Genomic DNA, 18,441 nt, shown 5'->3' on the forward strand with positions numbered 1-18,441 from the left:
GAATGGGCAAACGTGACAGGCTTTGATTGCCGTGGATGCCAGGCCAGATTTTCAAACTGTCTAAAAAAATTGCCACGGCAGCCAAGGTGCGGATAAGAAGCCTAATAAGTCCATAGTAAAATGGAGTAAACGAAACAAAACGTGATAGTACGTAATAAAAACAACCTAACAATACTTGAATAAAGAGAAAAGAATTGCCAAAATGTCACTACGCACCACGGGAAAACGGGGCTGACGTGGCCGCCATGAACATGATGTAAACCTAGCATAACAGCCTAAGCTTGAGGCTACCAAAACATGAAATCTACCGAAAGAACAAGAAATTCGTTCCCATGCAGTGGCGGATCTAGGGTGGCACAGGGGGCAAGTGCCCCCCCCCGGCCAAATTTTAAAAAAAATAGTGCTCACTACCCCCCCCCCCCCCCCACTGAGCGAATTTTCGGCCGGCGCTATTTTCAAATTTTCGGGAGCAAAAAATAAAAATTGCCCCCCCCCCCTATAAGAAATCCTGGATCCGCGCCTGCCATGAATGTTATGTAATCTTTATTCATACCTGCACAGGTGGCACATTTAGTGATATTCAGGTTAAAGTAATAATATCAAAACTATTTCATAATGAAGCACCCCACCCCTGGGGTTGACTATTTTAAAGTTCACCGTGACGAAGTCAGACGTTTCTGATTAACAGGTATGTGCTCATTTAAGGTAATCTGTTCTGTTTGCTCGCTCCGCGTTTACTACTCACTCGTTTACTTTGATATAAAGAACTGGATTCAAACATACAAAATAAAATATCATTAATTTCATTGTTCCCAGCTGACGCATCCTTATACTACAAATTTACAATAAAAAGAAGCAAAGATTTATCCACCTAATTAAAATGAGAAATGAATGCGAGGAAGAAAATGATGTACATGGACTATAAACTGTCAATCTGTATAATTATCTGAAAGTAATAGTGAAATACCAAAGATAACATTTGATATGAAATAGTTTTAACTCTCTAATGACACGACCTCCCAAGATATATGAAAAATTAAAAAAATGTGATTTGTTTCTATTTTATCATCTGTACTAATAAGGTTTGTTTAATAATTCCACATTAAGTGATTTTCTTTCAATTTCTGAAGATCGCAGAAATAAACAAAATATTACAAACGGAGAAATATCATTCACCAGATCCCTGAATACTCGAAAACAAAATCAGCCATGTTAATCTAATTTCTCGTAAAGCTCGGGCGTAAATCCTGTCCTTCTCAGTGTACTCGAACCATTGAAGTAATTCTGTGAAACTGGTAATTATCCTCGTGTATACAGGATATCAAGGGATTTAAAGGGAAAGCTAAAGAACATGAATAATGGAACGATTAGCAATCGCCTACCAGACACAACAAAGTAACACATGCTGCCATAATGAGCCAGTGCGCAGTCTTTGTCAACTAGCTGCCAATCATCACCATTGTATTCAACCACATGACGAGAATCAGTCGTTATGGACTCGCAATATGTACTCACTGTTTATCGTATACCAATTTGAGAATGTTTATTTGAAACATGACTTCATATCATTAAAAAAAAGATACAAACAACTCGACAGTGAAGAATTTTTATTTTGTATAATTTAATGTTTTACTAAAAATATGGATGATTGAAAACGTTTCATCATCGCAAATTGCTTAGTATGCAAGTTTTATGTATATTGATATAACTACATGTACCGGTGTTAATTTTTATAAAATCTGAGTATGTTAAACTTAATATATAAAAATATGATACGAGTCTTAACAGAGGTACACAATCGGAGGTTTCGATGAGTTGGCGTCGCAACAGAGCAGTTTGATTATTGCCTACAGGCTACAAGATCGATGGCTTTCACCATGCTTATCTTTCGGAATGTACAAATGAATGAAGCATCGGAGCAGATTAGTGAAGAAACCTGTAAACTACTTTGGTGTGGAGAAAACCCTCTTAAATTCAGAATAATAGTTGAAAATTATTGGAAAGGAGAAATAAATGTACAATAAGGGAATGTAATATGCGAATGTTCCACTATGTACAACCGTAGCAATATATTGTTTTGATATCCAAATATATTATCAAATACATGTCGATAGAATAATGGTTTGGAATATGGGTGCAAGTTAGTGGTTATCTATAGCAATGTTTAAACCTAACTTTTATCTAATTACGATGTCTGTGGTCCTGGAAACAGCAGGATATTATCTATCAGCGATCCTTTTGATTGAAACCTCACAAGCCAGGATTAATTTGAATAAAAGTCACTAAATGAATAGTATAGAGGTCTATTAAGTGGTAATCATTGAAAGAATGCATTGTTCTTCGATGGGTACTTGACTTTTGAGAATACACATAAATACCAGTACATGATAGACAGGGAATAGTGAACGCCTTCATCAATGCCAAGTCATTATGGCTTTTCTTCGAAGTTTGACCTCTTAACAATGCTCCAAGAAAGCTAGTTAGTAAGAGGATCTTCTTTAGATAGATTAACGAGTTTTACTATGGACAGCACGCCTGATGTAACTGGCCGTGTAGCTGTCTAATATTTAGACCAATGACAATAGTGCGTGCCGGGAAGCCCCGCCTATCAATGCATACGTCACGATCATTCACTGACGAGTGATTAGTGATTGACATCCCGTTGTCAGGTTGAAGGGCTAGGCTAAAGGTCATTGTCTAGGTCATGACTGCCAGTCCTGCTTAAATAGCAACCGAGTAGAGATTATTGTATGTCTACAATGTCCAACAATGCCCTAATCATCAACATGAATGTAGCACATTAGGCGATGATCTCTCCTACTGGATGATTGATGTGAAGGGTTTAGGTTGGGGCTATAAGTACAAGGGGTATCCTGAACGGGAAGACATTTCCATTTTGCTCAGGCTAACGACGACACATCTACCGCCTCTAATTCCAACCTGTCATTATGACTTTATTCAGCATTGACAACCTTGCCCAGAGTGACAGTAAGCCTAAACGTTTCAGCCCCGAGATACGATACCATCCTAAGATGAAGGTTCTCGTTCAGCAAGAAGAACAGACTGGTGAAAGACCATCTAGCACTGAAAGCAGCATTGGAGCTCTGAGTCCATCAGACAACGCCAGCTCAGGAGCTTCATCAATCTGTGATAGCCCACCATCAACGAAGAAACCTCCTCATTCATACATTGCCCTGATTGCTATGGCTATCATCAACTCACAAGACAAGCACCTTTTGCTCTGTGACATCTATGAATACATCATGAAACGCTTCCCGTTCTTCAAAGATAACGAAAGGAGCTGGAGGAACAGTATTCGTCACAATCTCTCCCTCAACGAGTGCTTCATCAAGGCTGGACGTAGCGGAGACGGCAGAGGACATTTCTGGGCAATCCATCCCGCTAACCTTGAAGACTTCGCCCGTGGTGATTACAGGAGACGGCAAGCTCGTCGCCGAGCACGATCAGTCAGTTATTCTCCCTACGCCTACCCATCAGCCATCCCGAGCCCCATCCACCCCGGCTACATCCCGATGACGTATGCTCATTATCCTGATATGATCTCCAAGTCACAGCTAGCCATGCTACCCGGGATTCATCCACTCGGTGTAAATACAACACCATATCACCCAGTCAGTGCTGCCTTGTTCACCCCACCTACTATTCCATCAAGTCATCCGTACTGTTTTCCTGCCACGGTTCCTGCGACTTATCGACCTGATGTAGCTGAGAAGATACCCCTCACTATCCCGAGCTCAGCATACTCCAATCCGATGACATCTACCCTGAGTTCATCTACTACCACCAGCGATGCAGCAGGGTATCGCATCGCTCATCGAGTCAATCCTACTTTCCTGTATCCTCCTTACTCCAAGCCATCATCACCGCCATCCATGATACCATCTGCAGCGGCCTGGTCTTCTGTAGGATCCTGCTAGCCATGTCTATGATGACGATAAACTCTTGAACTTTGACTATTCTTGACAATCAAAGAGGCATGCGCACTCTTCATTACATGCAAATAGTTCAAATTGTTGATTAGTAATTATTATAAGTATTTTATAAATGTACTTTAAATATTTTCACTTACTATATACTTCTGAATATTAATTGCCATGTTGTATAACAACTTTATTTTGAAAACATGTTCTTCATTAATGCAATTTTCGTGTGCTTGTGTTTCATTGACCGTTCAAGTTGTGAGCCTGAAATTGCGTAAGCATGTCGTGTAGTGTGGAATGATTTGGATTATGAAAGCATGGTAGTGGTGTGTTCAGATATTGTGATATTGTGAACATTTAAAGATAAACAATCTGAAACAATTTTCATCCTCGTTTTACTTTCCAACCATCTATTCTTTATATATCTTATATATCTGCCTTTATCTAGGCAAACGACACCTTTCTCTATCATCTCTCTCCATTCCTCTCTCTGTATCTGCCTTCCGCCCGCCTGTCTTCTCTCTCTCGCTGTCACCATCTCTCTCTCTCTCTCTCTCTCTCTATATATATATAAATATATATATATATTTCTCTCTCACTTTGCTGTTTATTTACCACGTCCCATCAGAATTATAATGATAACCATGACTTTCTCCATCTCTTTACCCTCTCTTTTAATAGGCATCGATCACTTCCTCCCAAAAATTATTTTGAACCCTATCCATGCAATTCCCTCTCTCGTTTTTTTATTTGTTGTACTTTATTTCTGAAGCTCTTTTTTTCTCTCTCTCTCTCTCTCTCTCTCTCTCTCTCTCTTTCTCTCTCCCTTGTTGTATATTTTCATAGCTTGTTCCTTTTCTCTCTTTATCACGTCCATACTGTCGGTATTCCTAGCTCTAGTTCATTAAACAACTTTTTTTACAATTCCAAGAACATAAAGGAGTATAACAACAACAATGAATACAAAATAACGAAGAACAAAAAATAAATAAATATTTATAGAAAAACATCAACCAATGCCTTTTGATTACCAAAATGAATAACGTTACTGAAGAAGGCTCTCCTCATTAGCCGATGGTATAATACATCATTATATATATATATATTGCTAGGTTAATTACATCACATGCAGTAAAACATACTATAGATTGCGCAATTATGTGGGTTATACGGCGTTATCATTCACAGCAAATGGTTTCTCTAATACCAAAATCTTAAACGTAGGCTATCTACTTATCAGGCAAGAAAGATAATGATTAATTTTACTTAATAGTCGAACCGACATGTAATTTCTAACTTTTATTTATTCTGAAGAGCTTTATTTGCCAGTATTGCTCGCATAAAACTTAATAACTGAGCAATATGGTCTTATCTGTTTTTATGAACGTTTATCAACAGTTTCCTTGACATTTTGATAATCAAAGAAATATTCAGGTTAAGCGTGCTTTGTACGTGATGAATATGATCTCGTGCTGTTTACAAGGAGCACAGTTCTAAAGATTAAAGATAATTCTTGGCGCCTCTCTATGTGTTCATAATGTGAGGGCGGTTCTCAGATTCACGATGTAATATGAAGACAGCAAGCATGCAATACATATGAAGAAGAAGAAGAAGAAGAAGAAGAAGAAAAAGAAGAAGAAGAAGAAGAAAGTGAAATGACTGAGGAAACCAATATAATCCAAACCAAATTCTAAAACGTTAACGGTCAGATGTCGTCCAAATATAAGTTGATTCATGTTGATGTGCAGAGCTGCACACAACTCATATTTTGTTATTCAAACATCTAAATATATTTCATAGATTTTTAAATATTATAACAATTTTTTTTATCAGACCTGCTAAGCCCCACTCAAAATAAAAAGAAGCTCCAGATATCATTCATCTTGTGACATCATCTGTCATTCATTAGCGAGCTAATTAAGAGACAGTGATATAACTTACCCCAGCTCAGCACATGCTCACAAAAGAACTACATTCTTTCATACAATACCACCACATTACCTTTCTTTTCCCGGTGATGCTACAGCACTGACATAGCAACTCGTATGTTGGTATTGTATGGTCTATTGTAAACAGGTGGTCGGCTCTAGTGAAGTTAGGTCTGAGAAAGATATTTTTGAAAAAGAGATGTTATTCATGATTTCTAAATTGAAATAAAAGGGGCTATGTGACTTTTAAGGATGAAACTACAATTTCTATAGCTCGTGACGACTATTTTTAAATTTAAAAAAAAAAACTACGTGGGTCTACATGTACGTCTCCTAGACTCAAGACAAAGGCACTGCCCTTGCACCCCATCCGTAAAGTTAGAAGTGGTTCCCAATACAACCTTTTGTTGTATACAATTGGGGAGAGTGGAAGTTGTATGTTATTTAAGCTTCTAACAACCACTCCCGTGGACTTTAAAAAAATTATTTACACAATTTCTTGCTGTCTGCTGCCTCGAGATCAATGGTAACAATGCATAGCAAGAGCCCCCATTTTAGTGAAGGATTAATCTCTTTTATCCAGATAGATTCTTCGACCACTCTTGACCTGAAGTACGTTTCAAGCTCAATAATGTGGGCATCATCCCATTAAATGTTGTGTCCGTAATCTGCTGCTGCTGAATGAGATGGAATGCCCAATCTGAGGGTTTTATTGTGCTCTTTTTACACAATAGGGTTAGTGCAATTTAAATTTCAAGGGATGGATACGAGTTTTTATCGATTGCGACGGGGGCTCCGACTCCTGGATCCCTGGTGGGGCACTGTCGCTGGAACCCCCGACAGGGTCTCTGCCAGCACCCAGGCTCTGTCATGTTGTACAGATCCATTACAAAGCAAAATAAGCCCCACTTAATAATTGACACACACAAATATATATATATATATATATATATATATATATACACACACACACACATTTAAATGTCTTTGTGCTCTGCCCCTGGACCCACTCATAAGGGCTAGAGTTTACGCACGATTGCAGTGTACTTCGCCCATTTGTTGGCTTCGAACACTTGACAAAAATCCTTGTTCCGCCACTGAGAAATGCATAGTTTTACCCCTTTCCTCTTAATAAAATATACATTTTTGCTTGCTCGCAACATAATGGCCCGAATGCACTAAGGAGGTTTGTCGACAAACCTAGGTTTATGTGCGTCATATGACGCGTTTTGACGCGTTTTTACAAACCAGGTTTGATTAAAAAAAACGCATCGAAACGCGTCATATTATGACGCTCATACAATATAGGTGTGAATTCGGGCCTAAGTTAAAGTTTAAAGCTCACAATCTAGAACTGTGCGACAAGTCGTATGACGTTTTTCTACCCATTGCAATTCCGCGTACAGTAAGAGACATTTTGGAAGTTTTAACGAAATTGCTTTAAATTCCAAGAGATTGGGTGTTCTTTTTCAAGCAATTCTATTTAGACGAGTTTTAGACTTAAAACACGCCTCACTATTATCTTAAGTATGCAAGTGTAATTACTGTACAATTTAGGCGTAGATTGTCTTAATCTGAAACACAATTGAGTCATGTTTGAGCCGTGCCTGGCATTCCAGCAATCATTTTGTACATTATTCTATACCTAAGTTCAAATATACGATCGACCATAAACATTTTCAGGCGAATTGGCATCCCATGTTTCGGAACTTTCAGCTTTCATAGAAACCCTGTGGTAGACCATTATAAATATCAGTGAGCCGTGATGAAATTAAGGTCAGGTTATTCGCCCAAAGAAAGTAGCTGGTACAGATAAGGTTGCAGATAACAATAACAAAAAGAGCAAAGCATGGTTGAGTTGAACTATATGGCAAGATCCAAGGAAACATTGTTAAAAAGATAGGGTATATTATTATAAAGACGTGCTTAAAACTGGTTATTTCGGTGATTAAAACATCAGGATATAGTTTGCAGGTAGGATATCGCAGTGTTTACATGACACAACGTTCAGGATGAAGGGATCATGTAGCTTTGTCTCAGATTCTGAAACAAAATCCTTGATTTAGCTCATGCTGCAATGATAATTATAAACCTGTAGGTCAGTCAGGAACCCCATGACTTTTACGAGCTGATCGCCTGTCTGATTATCAAGATATTTATGATCAGAAATCGAAACAAAATTTTGCATTTTCCTAATAGTTTTCATAACACTACAGTCTCTTAGGGAAAACGAGAATGGTAAAACCGGTCACTCAAAGATTTTCTGCTTTTTTTTTAGGCACTTTTTAATCATTTTGAAGCGCGATTTTTTTTAGGGCTTCAATATTACACCATATCACGGACACTGATAACATGTAGGGCCATGCATCTCAGATTTAACATTGCTAAACGTTGCCTTTGATTAAGAACGATTGAACTACGCTTAGAGTGGAAACAGCTTACAATTTCAACCTGAATTGAAAATTACCCAAAAGATATATTCAAGTACAATGAAATGATGTAACTTTATGTTTCATAATTTCTGAAGTTGTTCCAAAGAATAGAAGTTAAAAAAAGGATTAACCAAACCAATGTTTTATAAGTGAGATTTAATTTGGAAAGCAATTTGTACTGACTGATAGTTATATATAATATATAAGCTTATATACCATAAAATATCTTCATCTATTTTTTAGAAATAAACATTTAATTAGACCATGTGGTGATCTGCGCTCCTATTATGTTCGCCTACTACTTTATTCTTCGAATTATCTTCATTATATCAAGTTGAATTTAATTCTCGGGAAAAATATGCATAAATCTCAATCCCACCTTCTGTTGAGCAGCGTTCGCAACCATATCGAATTTGTTACGAACTGCTATTTGTTCGTGTCATCTGGAACGATAATTTGTTCAGCAGTTGTCTCCTTTTTCCAATCAGATCCGCGCGTGTTACGTAAAAGAAAAGGGGGAAAGAAGAAGAAAAGGGGAACTAAGCGAGCTACAAGCTACTAAATTATCTGAGATCGTCATCGAGAGCATACGGGTCGTTTTGAACTTGTCACAGACCGCGTCACAAACTACTTGTAATGCAATTATATCCATACAAAAGAGAGAGAAGAAAAGAGATAAAAGAATCATTGTAAGCCGACTTCCATATTGAAGGTTATGATATACAAGAACGATCACATTGTATTGATGGCCTTGAGAGCGGTCGAAAATTGTAGTTTAGGGGTAAAAAAATGCAAAATATACAGGTCGTGTACATGTTTACCACAAAATTTATGACATGTATTTACTTTTGAGCAATGTTTCGGATATCATAAATCAACATTTTGGATCCACTTGGAACCCGACAAGTTAATCAAGTCAATCTACCAGCGGTGAGTGTTTCCGAATCGTCAATAAATTTGTGCCTATCTGAAGTCTACATTCAACGAACTTGGTCGCAGTTTGAGTTCGTTTATATGACTGTACATGTGTATCTGATTATAATCATATCATTCAAATTGTGCGTATATAATTATTCTTGAACCTAGGTCCATGTTGATACCCCCCTTTCCAGAGAGGGGAACCTTTTCCGGTATAACACTCAATGTATTATGATATTCATCGTTAGAATGGCAGTCCAACCAATAGGGACATTCAGATTTGCACGTCGACATAGTGGACTGCTACGTGTGACGACCTTTTAAGGAACTCATGTAGCAGTCCACTATGTCGACGTGCAAATCTAAATGTCCCTATTCTTTAGGTCAAGAAGCCTTCGTGGTAACTTGTTGCCCGCATGTATGGATTTGGGGAAGTGAGTTGGCGTTCCAATAAAAGCATCATTAGGGCCTTCACACAGCTCAGTGCCTCCTCTACTATCAGGTTGGACGCATGTCTGATAGAGCGAGTGAATTTGGTTTGCGTTATTTTTTCTTCTACATATTTCGGAGATCAGTTGGTTCCTGGTTTCCTTACAGACGATGAATGAATGATGTTTCGCTGGAAGGAATATCGTGCCACATTATTAGTCCTGTCGACTTCTATTATCATCTGCTTATTAGGATCATCTGATGGTGAGTTCAATATTTCGTTGTCTTCTGATATTTCTTTTCACCTTGCATGTTACATGTTGATGTATTATATATTTGATTTTTATCATTTAAGATTCAAATGTCCAATTCTAATTGATTTTTTCACTAAATAAAAACATTAAATTATGGTAATTTGTTGGGTATTAAGACAGTCTACATTATATTTAGATTTGTAAAATGATACATGATACTGTATGTATACGTATATTGAAGTATGTCTTGTAATTTGTTTCATGGTATGTTTCATATATAGTGCCGTACATTTTTTATGAAAAACAGTAACATGGACTTTGCATTTCCCTTTTTTCCACGAATAGTAATGGTTATATTAAATGAGAAAATCAACTCCGACGTGGGTGAAGTTGTTTTTTCTGACGTTTCTTATTGGTAGAGAAACTTGTAAGTTTAAAGTGACTCGGTAACATTGTTGAAAGCTGATGAAAAAATTGCATAATTTTGGAATGAAATGTTACTTAATATATTCCTTCTACTGTACTAACCATGTAACATACCAAAAAATCCCGAAAAAATTCTCAAACCACAAAGATATCTATGGTTTCATTTGAAGGTGTCACCGTGCAACACACTCTAACAGTGATTAACAGTAAATTCTTCCAACCATTTTTGAATTTTCCCAACTCTGTTTTCCATGAAAAAAAGACATAAAACAGGCTTTTAAAAATCTTTCAATACCCAAGTCTGGAATAGTACATAGAGCAAATTCATTGCTTTGTGACAATTTATATTCACCTTAAATGTACTTAAATTGTAATGATATAGTTAGGAGAATTAAGGAATCGATCAGATCAGTTTTTTCCAATTTATATCATTGATAATGATCCGCTTTTCACTCAAACTTTCAGATTATCTTTAATTGTACATCTAACATTGTAGTTACTACCTTAGCACCACTTTCTCTCATCTGAACAATGTTACAAGGTCCCTTTAAAGCCACACTGTCCTACTTGTAGGTCCTTGCTCCCTCTAAATAGAAAACAATGCCTAATCGGTGATCATTGGTCCCCCATGATCCTTTTTTTTTCTTATGTTACTTGAGAGCAGAGTTGGTGATATAACTACCTGTCCAATGACCTTGCAAAGTGGGCTAACCCCTCCTATAAACTAGGACAGATGAGCTTTAAAGGCCCACTACACTACTTGTAGCTACTTGCGCCCTCTATATAACAAACAATGCCTAATCGGTGACCATTGGTCCCCCATGATGCTCTTTTTCTTATGTTAACTGAGAGTTGAGTTGATGAGATAACCACCTGTCCAGTGACCTTGAAGGGCGGTCTAATCCCTCCTGTAAACTATGGCAGATAAGCTTTAAAGGCGTGATCCGATTATTCTTTCAAAAGAACTAAATATAGATAGATAGATAGATAGATTGATTAGGCGTTAGAAGAAAAAAAAATGTTGTATTGCCCTTTGCGACCGACCCCAAAATCTTGAAATCTAGAGTCTGGTTTTTGTAATCGTTTTTTAGAAGACAAACAAGTTTAATGAATAAAAAAGTACGTATCAAAGCATTTAATATTGAAAAATATCAGCCCAAAATGGGATGAAAAAAAGAAAAAAAGAAAAGGATTTCTGACGGACCGATCTATATTTTGGCACTTCTATTAAAGAGCAATACAGCATCTCTCTCTTTTTGTAGGCCTTAGGGGCGCGGTAAAGAGTTTATCGGGCACTTATCCTCTATCTTAAGAGCTTTTTGTGTAAATCAACTCCGGGGGTGTCAGTCAAGTTGAAATATTGTAACTCTGTAAGCATGCGTGACCAAGAAAACGCGTATAAAGGGGTGCTTTTTTATATATTGGACGCAGTTAAATGGTTCAAAAACGTTTATTTTGGGCCATTTTCAAGATTAAGGGTACTTTTTCAAAGTGGTTCAAAATCCTGCTGTATGTACGCGCCGGTATTATTTTGTACTTTTTGTAAACACTACATGAACTTTATATAAAATAGATCAAATTTAAAATATTTTTCTTTTTCTTCAAAGAAATGACTGTTGAATGTGCATTAAACCCATTTGGACGTGTCTAGGTTGATGTTAATGCTTCTCTATTGAAATACATTTTTACATTGTAAATTTGACATCAGAAGCACGATTTGATTTATTTGACATTGTCAACAACTTAAGTGGTAATCCCTATTGCACTTCAAAATGCTCAAGGGGCTACAATGTTACACTACTTATTTAGGATCGAGTTCACTTTTTAAAATACCCGTTTTGTGTGTGAATTCGGGGAAAAACCACACGAAATCCTCGGTTAGGTAGTATTTAGGCTTCAAAAATAAGTAGAAGCGCATTTACGGGAAGGAGGAAAGAGATTCTCATGTAGGGGAATGTTTATCCAGAGAGGTGAAAGAAAGGAGTGGAATCAAGCCGCTTTCATTTGACCCCATGCTCCAAGCCGCCGAAAAGTTATGCGCTAATCTGCAACTGTTCACCAGGTGGTGAGATATAAAAGAGCGTATGAAATTTCAGGATTTAGAATTTTTACATCAGAAAATGGTATCCGAGCAAGTGTTCGCTGTTCCTTTCAATGATTTCTCATCAATTGTTGAATGTGTAATGAGTAGAACAAGCGAACACAAACTTGTAAAATTTCATCCTTTTTCCAACTGCAAAAATACAAAAAACACGCGTAAACACGCGTTAGCAAACTTAATGTTGTCGAAGATTTTGAATCATGCATTAAATAAACGGGACATTAGAATATGCGCAAAGTAGCGCATTATCCTGTAATATTGAGTTTTTGTCAGGATCTAATTCTTCTTTTACCAACTCTGGCACCAAGGGTGTCGATTTGTATCCGTGGTTGGGGGGATGATAGGTGCCAAAATATTTTCGGCAATGGATCAAAGCAACCAAGAGGTAGAAGCTTATGGCAGGTTGCACCCCCTCTCTTCCAACTATTAACTTTTTAAAGTCACCCTCAATAAAGATAACATTTCAGAGAATATGGGACCAATGTGGGTCCCACATGGGCTTGCTACCTGGGTTATTATCCTCTCAAGCGCGTAGCCAGAATTTGATTTTAGGGGGGGGGCGGTAGTGAGGTGGCGGGGGGGGGGTGTGCAGGAAGGGGGAGTTTCCCCTTTCGCCGCGCATAGCGCGGAAGCTTTGACGTTTCATTAATTATTAGATAAAAAAGACGATTCGTTGTACCGTTCTCGACTCTTAATCCTTGTTTGAATCAAGTTCCCCTTCCTTCGCGCGTAGCGCGAAACTTCTGACGTTTCATTAAATTATTAATGAAAGAATACGATTCGTTGTACCATTCTCGACTCTTAATCCTTGTTCTTCCTACGTCCTCTTCCTTCTCTCTTTCTCTCTCTCTTTTTTGGCCGGCGTTTTTTTTTTTTTTTTTTTTGGGGGGGGGGGCGACCGCCCTTACCGCCCCCTGGCTACGCGCCTGTATCCTCTATGTCTCTCATTATCTCTCTCTCCCACTTGCTACTTCTTTTTTGTACTTTTGCGCTTCGCTCTCAACATTTAGGCCGTTGTTTTTTAACGCTGAGGCTTTGCATTTGGCGCACTGCATTTCTATGATGCTGTTGATTGAATAAATTGAATAAATTCATCAATTCCTGATGAAGCCGTATGAGTGAGAATTCAATTTATTCTTGTCTCATATACGGTTGTCTTATTTACTTTGTTTTCTATTTATATATGTATGTATTATGAAAATGAGTTAGCAAAATGTGTATATTGATGGTCATCTTGCGAGTAATAACCATTAACTACTCTCATCGGGCTCTCATCATTAATTTTTCTCTTCATTCTTTAATTTTGTTTGTTATGGTGAATTATTGGGGGGGATGATTGTACAGGCCATCCCCCCCACCTGAAATATTGGGGGGGATATATCCCCCCCCCCCCATCCCCCCGGGATCGACACCCATGTCTGGCACACTAATTATAGGAAGGGCGGAGTACTAAATTTGAAAAGTTGTTTGATGCACTATCCCCAATACAATCCTCATAATTATAAAGTTATAATTTACGCTGAAATTTTGCCGGTAATTAATGTGAAACTGGTGCCTTGCCTCCAAAATTCCCCCGCAGTGGAAGCGCGGCTCGGAGCGAAGTAACTTCAGAGCCAAGTGGAATGTTACACATCCCATGGTTACGCTTTAGAACTCACGAATGCGTTTGAATAAATTACAATAGTTTCCACTCCTTTCTTTCACCTCCCTGGTTTATCTGTTTTGATGCGGGTCAGGGTTTGTTCTTCCTTAATCAACCCATTGCCTACTGGAACCGGGTCATCCCTGTATAAATCTCACAGGAATTAGACAATTCAGTATTCGAGGGGTTAACCTTGGTTTTTATGGTTGATTGTAGGTCAGTGGGACTGCTTTAATCGTCGGACCTGGTCTTACTATGGGACTAGGAACTGGTCCTGCATTATTACAGACCGCATTGTACTTGATTGTACTGACTGTGAAAACTGGACCTCCATCATTGGAAACTGGAGCAACGCACCTGAGCTGATTGATAGATACGGTAAGTTGTATTTGACTCTACCCATATGATTCAATGTTCTTTTATTAATATATATTTTGAATCTGACTTTGTGTCGTGGTTGAGTGGATACATGTACGTCGCCGGACTGTCGATCACAAGGTCCGCGGTTCGAGTCCCGCCGCGGCACTTATGTCATTTGTAAAGACATTGATCTGCATTTGTCACACTCAATCCAGGTGATGTAAATGGGTACCTGACAGGAATTAATTCATTCCTTGAAATGCAGGAGCCCTGTAATGGCAGCTAGGCTAAAGCCGGGGTAATAATAAATGCGCCTTGGAATAGAATTTATAGATAGACGGCGCTATATAAATGCCTACTATTAATATTATTTATCACATCTATCACTTCATTCCTTCAAATCAAATGCCAAAATATCTTTAAATAAGTTGCATGAGCAGATCTTGACTAAATACAGTCGGCAGTGGGCTCAGACTCTTTTACTCTTCAAAACAATTTGGATTGACTTATGTTAAATTGCATTGATTACTGAGAACAGTTATCAAAAGGCTTGGGAAAATCTTTTTTTTAATGCGATGGCTCGTGGCTAAAGATTATGGAATAAAAAAACTCGTCTATTTCACTTCATTTAGTTCATGTTAGTATGCAGTTTTTATGCCAAAGTTGATTTGATTTATTTACCGACGGCAAATATGTTCAATACGTGTCATACAATGATATTAAAAAAATAAATTACCATTATTTTACCATTACAACCGATATTTAGAAATTGACCAACTAAAACAATGTCTTACATTATAAAGCTGATAGCAGGCGCATACGCAGGGGGGGGGGGGGGGTTTTGGGGGGTTAACCCCCCCCTTTGGTATTTTTATGTGTGTAAACCCCCCTAAAAAATCCCTAAAACCCCCCCCCCCCCTTTGTTTTTTTGTTGTTTTTAATTAATTAAAAAAAAAAAAAAAAAATCACCCCCATGGCTGACCAAAGAAAGTTGACCTTACCCCCCCCCCCCAACGGAGCAAAATGTCAATTTTTCAAATTTTGAGACAAAAAAAAGTGTCCTCTTACCCCCCCCCCCCCCCCCCCCCCCTCCCCCCCCCCCCCCCCCCCCCCCCCCCCCCCGCTTATTCAACGGTCGGTTGAGTCGTTGCGATTTTTTTGAGACCAAAAAAAAAAAAGTGTCCGCTTGAAGTTGTACATGTATCATGCACCAAGCTTTAGTTGGAAAGAATTTTCAAATCAATAACGAAACCTTTACTTTTCAATTAAAAAAAAATAGTAACTGAAATAATAGAAATTATATTAGGTGATAAATAAATAACAGGGGCACAATTATAACAAAATTCATTCATGAATACTACAATATAGCAGTTGACAAATCTATTTCATTTAGGAGGAACCTTCACCCCAGAAGAGAATTAACTTATTTATGCAATTTGCGTTCTGGCAATATAGTACAAAGGATAATAGCAGGTGAATGAAATGCTTCATCACCACACACGTCTGGGGAAAGAAGCATCCATAAATTTGAATACATTACTTGATTAAACGACTTCGCATAGTACGTCACATTATCATTACCTCTCTCATATACTTTGGTGGGGAATCCTGTAGAATTATGGGCAATAATGTAATAAATCTCTCAGAATAAGTAAAGTTATTACTTAGGGTTCGGTTTCCTTTAATAGGGTGTCTGATCGCGCACCACTCGAGTTTGTGGGCTAAAATCCTTACCATTGAGATTGCACTCATATATCCCTATGCAATCTAGATCTATGTGCATTAACAAAATTATTTCAGAGTGAGGTATATAATGTGAAATATAATTCGTGTACATCGACAGAATATTTGGATGGAGTTATCATTTATGATTGATGATTGTTTTGTGTTGAAAACAAGAGAGTTTTCGGGAATTGGCAAAATTCGAATTAAATAACAAATAGATGAATTAATGAATATAAGTAGAATTTAAACGCGTGATGGAAGGAGAGACTTAACTATTTATAATCAATAATAATTAAAGGCTTTTCTATAGCACCGTCTATCTAGAAATTATATTCCGAGGCGCATTAATATTACCCCTGCTTTAGCCTAGCTGCCATTTCAGTGCTCTAGCATTCAAGGAATTAATTCCTGCCAGGTTCCCATGTACCTCACCTGGGTCATTTATTTACTAATCAGTGCTTATATTGATAAAATAAAAATGAATATAAAAAAACTCACTATAAGCCTGGTAGTCAACTCACTATGTATTATGGCCTACGTAATGAGTTGGCAATCGGCTTAGTAAGGTTTAATGAATAATGGCTGAGCTAAACAGGATTTCTAGATCATTTACAAAATATGTACCTGACACGGCAATGAGTCTATCCGAAGGCTATGAATGTAAATGAAAGTGTTCCTTTGTTGTTTGTCGTGCGATGGGAAAGTTTCAAAAAATATACTTCATCTTCACCCTTACACATCTTCACACTTACTTGACTTAAGCCGTCCACACCATCACTGGGATGTATGATGGCTTCTGTTTCACTATGGCTTGCCACACCTTCCTGTCTTCTGTTAGCCTAGTGGCTTTAGTCAGGGAGTCAACGTGTCTGTTTTTGCAGTCCGCCTTGATGCAGTCTGTCCATCTCTTAGCTGGTCTTCCCCTTGGGCGTTTGCCATGTACATTTCCGTTGAGAAGGATGTGGGGGTATCTTTTTGAATTTATTCGGTTGATATGTCCAAAGTATCTCAGTCTTTTTGTGGCAACCCTGTCGGCGATGGTTTCTTCCATATTCAGTTGTGTTCGTATGTGTGTATTCCTTAGCCTGTCAAATCTGGTCACACCCATGATTCTCCTGAGGCATGCCATCTCAAAAGTGTGAACTCTATTTTCATCGACCTTCTTAATGTCCATGTTTCTGCACCATATAACAGAATAAACAACACCAGGACTTTGTACAGTTCTACCTTTGTTGAGCAGCGTATATCTTTTGATGCCCAGATTTTCTTGAGTGCTTGGAATGCTCCTATTGCCTTCCCAATGCGGTGCTTTACCTCTTCCGAGCAGGATCCTGTCTGGCTTATTGTTCCTCCCAGGTACGTGAACTTATCTACTTGTTTTAGCTGTTCTCCTCCAACGTTTATATTCAATAGTTGAGGCTGTTTGCTTATGGCTTGTACTTCTGTTTTGGTAATGTTTATTTTCAGTCCAAAGTTTGAGCTGCTCTGATGTACTAGGTCAACTAATGCTTGGAGGTCTCTGTCATTGTCAGCTATAAGGACTATGTCATCAGCAAATCTTAGGTTGTTAATCAGCTGTCCCTGTACTCTTACGCCGATCTTGGTGTCATGTATTGCGTAAAGCATCACAGCTTCGAGTAAGATGTTAAAAAGTTGTGGGGACAGGGCACATCTTTGGCGTACCCCAACTGTGGTTTTAAACCAGTCGGTCAGTTCACCATTCACTCTGACTGCACTGTTTGATTGTTGGTAAAGTGCTTGAAGTAGGTGTATGTATTTTGATGAATATCCAAAGAAGTTCATTGCTTTCCACAGCCCTTCCTGCCATACTGAGTCAAATGCCTTTTCGTAATCGATGAAGCAGCATAGGAGACTTTGATTTCTTTCAAGGCGCTTTTCCATTATTTGTCTGAGGGTGAACAATTGATCCATAGTGGAACGTCCTGGTCGGAATCCAGCTTGTGCTTCGGACAGCACTTCTTCTGTTTTCTTCATGATCCTTTGCTGGAGGATGATGCTGAACACTTTCCCTGCATGGCTTAGCAGGCTAATACCCCAATAAACAGAACACCAAAAAGTAACCTCTTTTGGGAGTGTATTTTAAGTGATTTTAAAGTATAGGGCCTTTTGAACTAGATTTAAACGTTATCGACACGTGCCTTCATTTAAACAAAAAAGGTACTCCTGTTCACGTTTTCATCTAACCTAAAAACCACCAGTTTATCACGCGACTGGAGTAACGTGATTCCACTTACCTCTGTAAATCAAGTGTTTATGACCAAATA

General features: G+C 38.2%; 2 protein-coding genes across 7 annotated transcripts in view; both read left to right on the forward strand.

The window, feature by feature from the left end:
- Positions 1-2,863: 2,863 nt before the first annotated feature.
- Positions 2,864-4,163, forward strand: LOC100891362 (forkhead box protein E3). The gene has a single exon (XM_003731512.3). It carries the CDS (start codon positions 2,949-2,951, stop codon positions 3,936-3,938), a length of 990 nt encoding a protein of 329 aa, XP_003731560.1. The 5' UTR covers positions 2,864-2,948; the 3' UTR covers positions 3,939-4,163.
- A 5,461-nt stretch (positions 4,164-9,624) lies between these two features.
- LOC762725 overlaps positions 9,625-18,441 on the forward strand; it is a 74,786-nt gene continuing 65,969 nt past the window's right edge. For 5 of the 6 annotated variants that reach the window (XM_030983963.1, XM_030983965.1, XM_030983964.1 and 2 more), the window contains exons 1-2: positions 9,625-9,912; positions 14,288-14,449. In XM_030983963.1, the coding sequence (XP_030839823.1) occupies positions 9,828-9,912; positions 14,288-14,449 (247 nt within the window). In that variant the 5' untranslated portion in view covers positions 9,625-9,827. Of the gene's footprint in view, positions 9,913-14,287; positions 14,450-17,350; positions 17,513-18,441 lie in introns of those variants that run through there. The other variant, XM_030983966.1, reaches the window with a different exon arrangement.

Source organism: Strongylocentrotus purpuratus, unplaced genomic scaffold (genome assembly GCF_000002235.5).
Source record: "Strongylocentrotus purpuratus isolate Spur 01 unplaced genomic scaffold, Spur_5.0 spur5_scaffold_14, whole genome shotgun sequence".
NCBI lineage: Eukaryota > Metazoa > Echinodermata > Echinoidea > Camarodonta > Strongylocentrotidae > Strongylocentrotus > Strongylocentrotus purpuratus.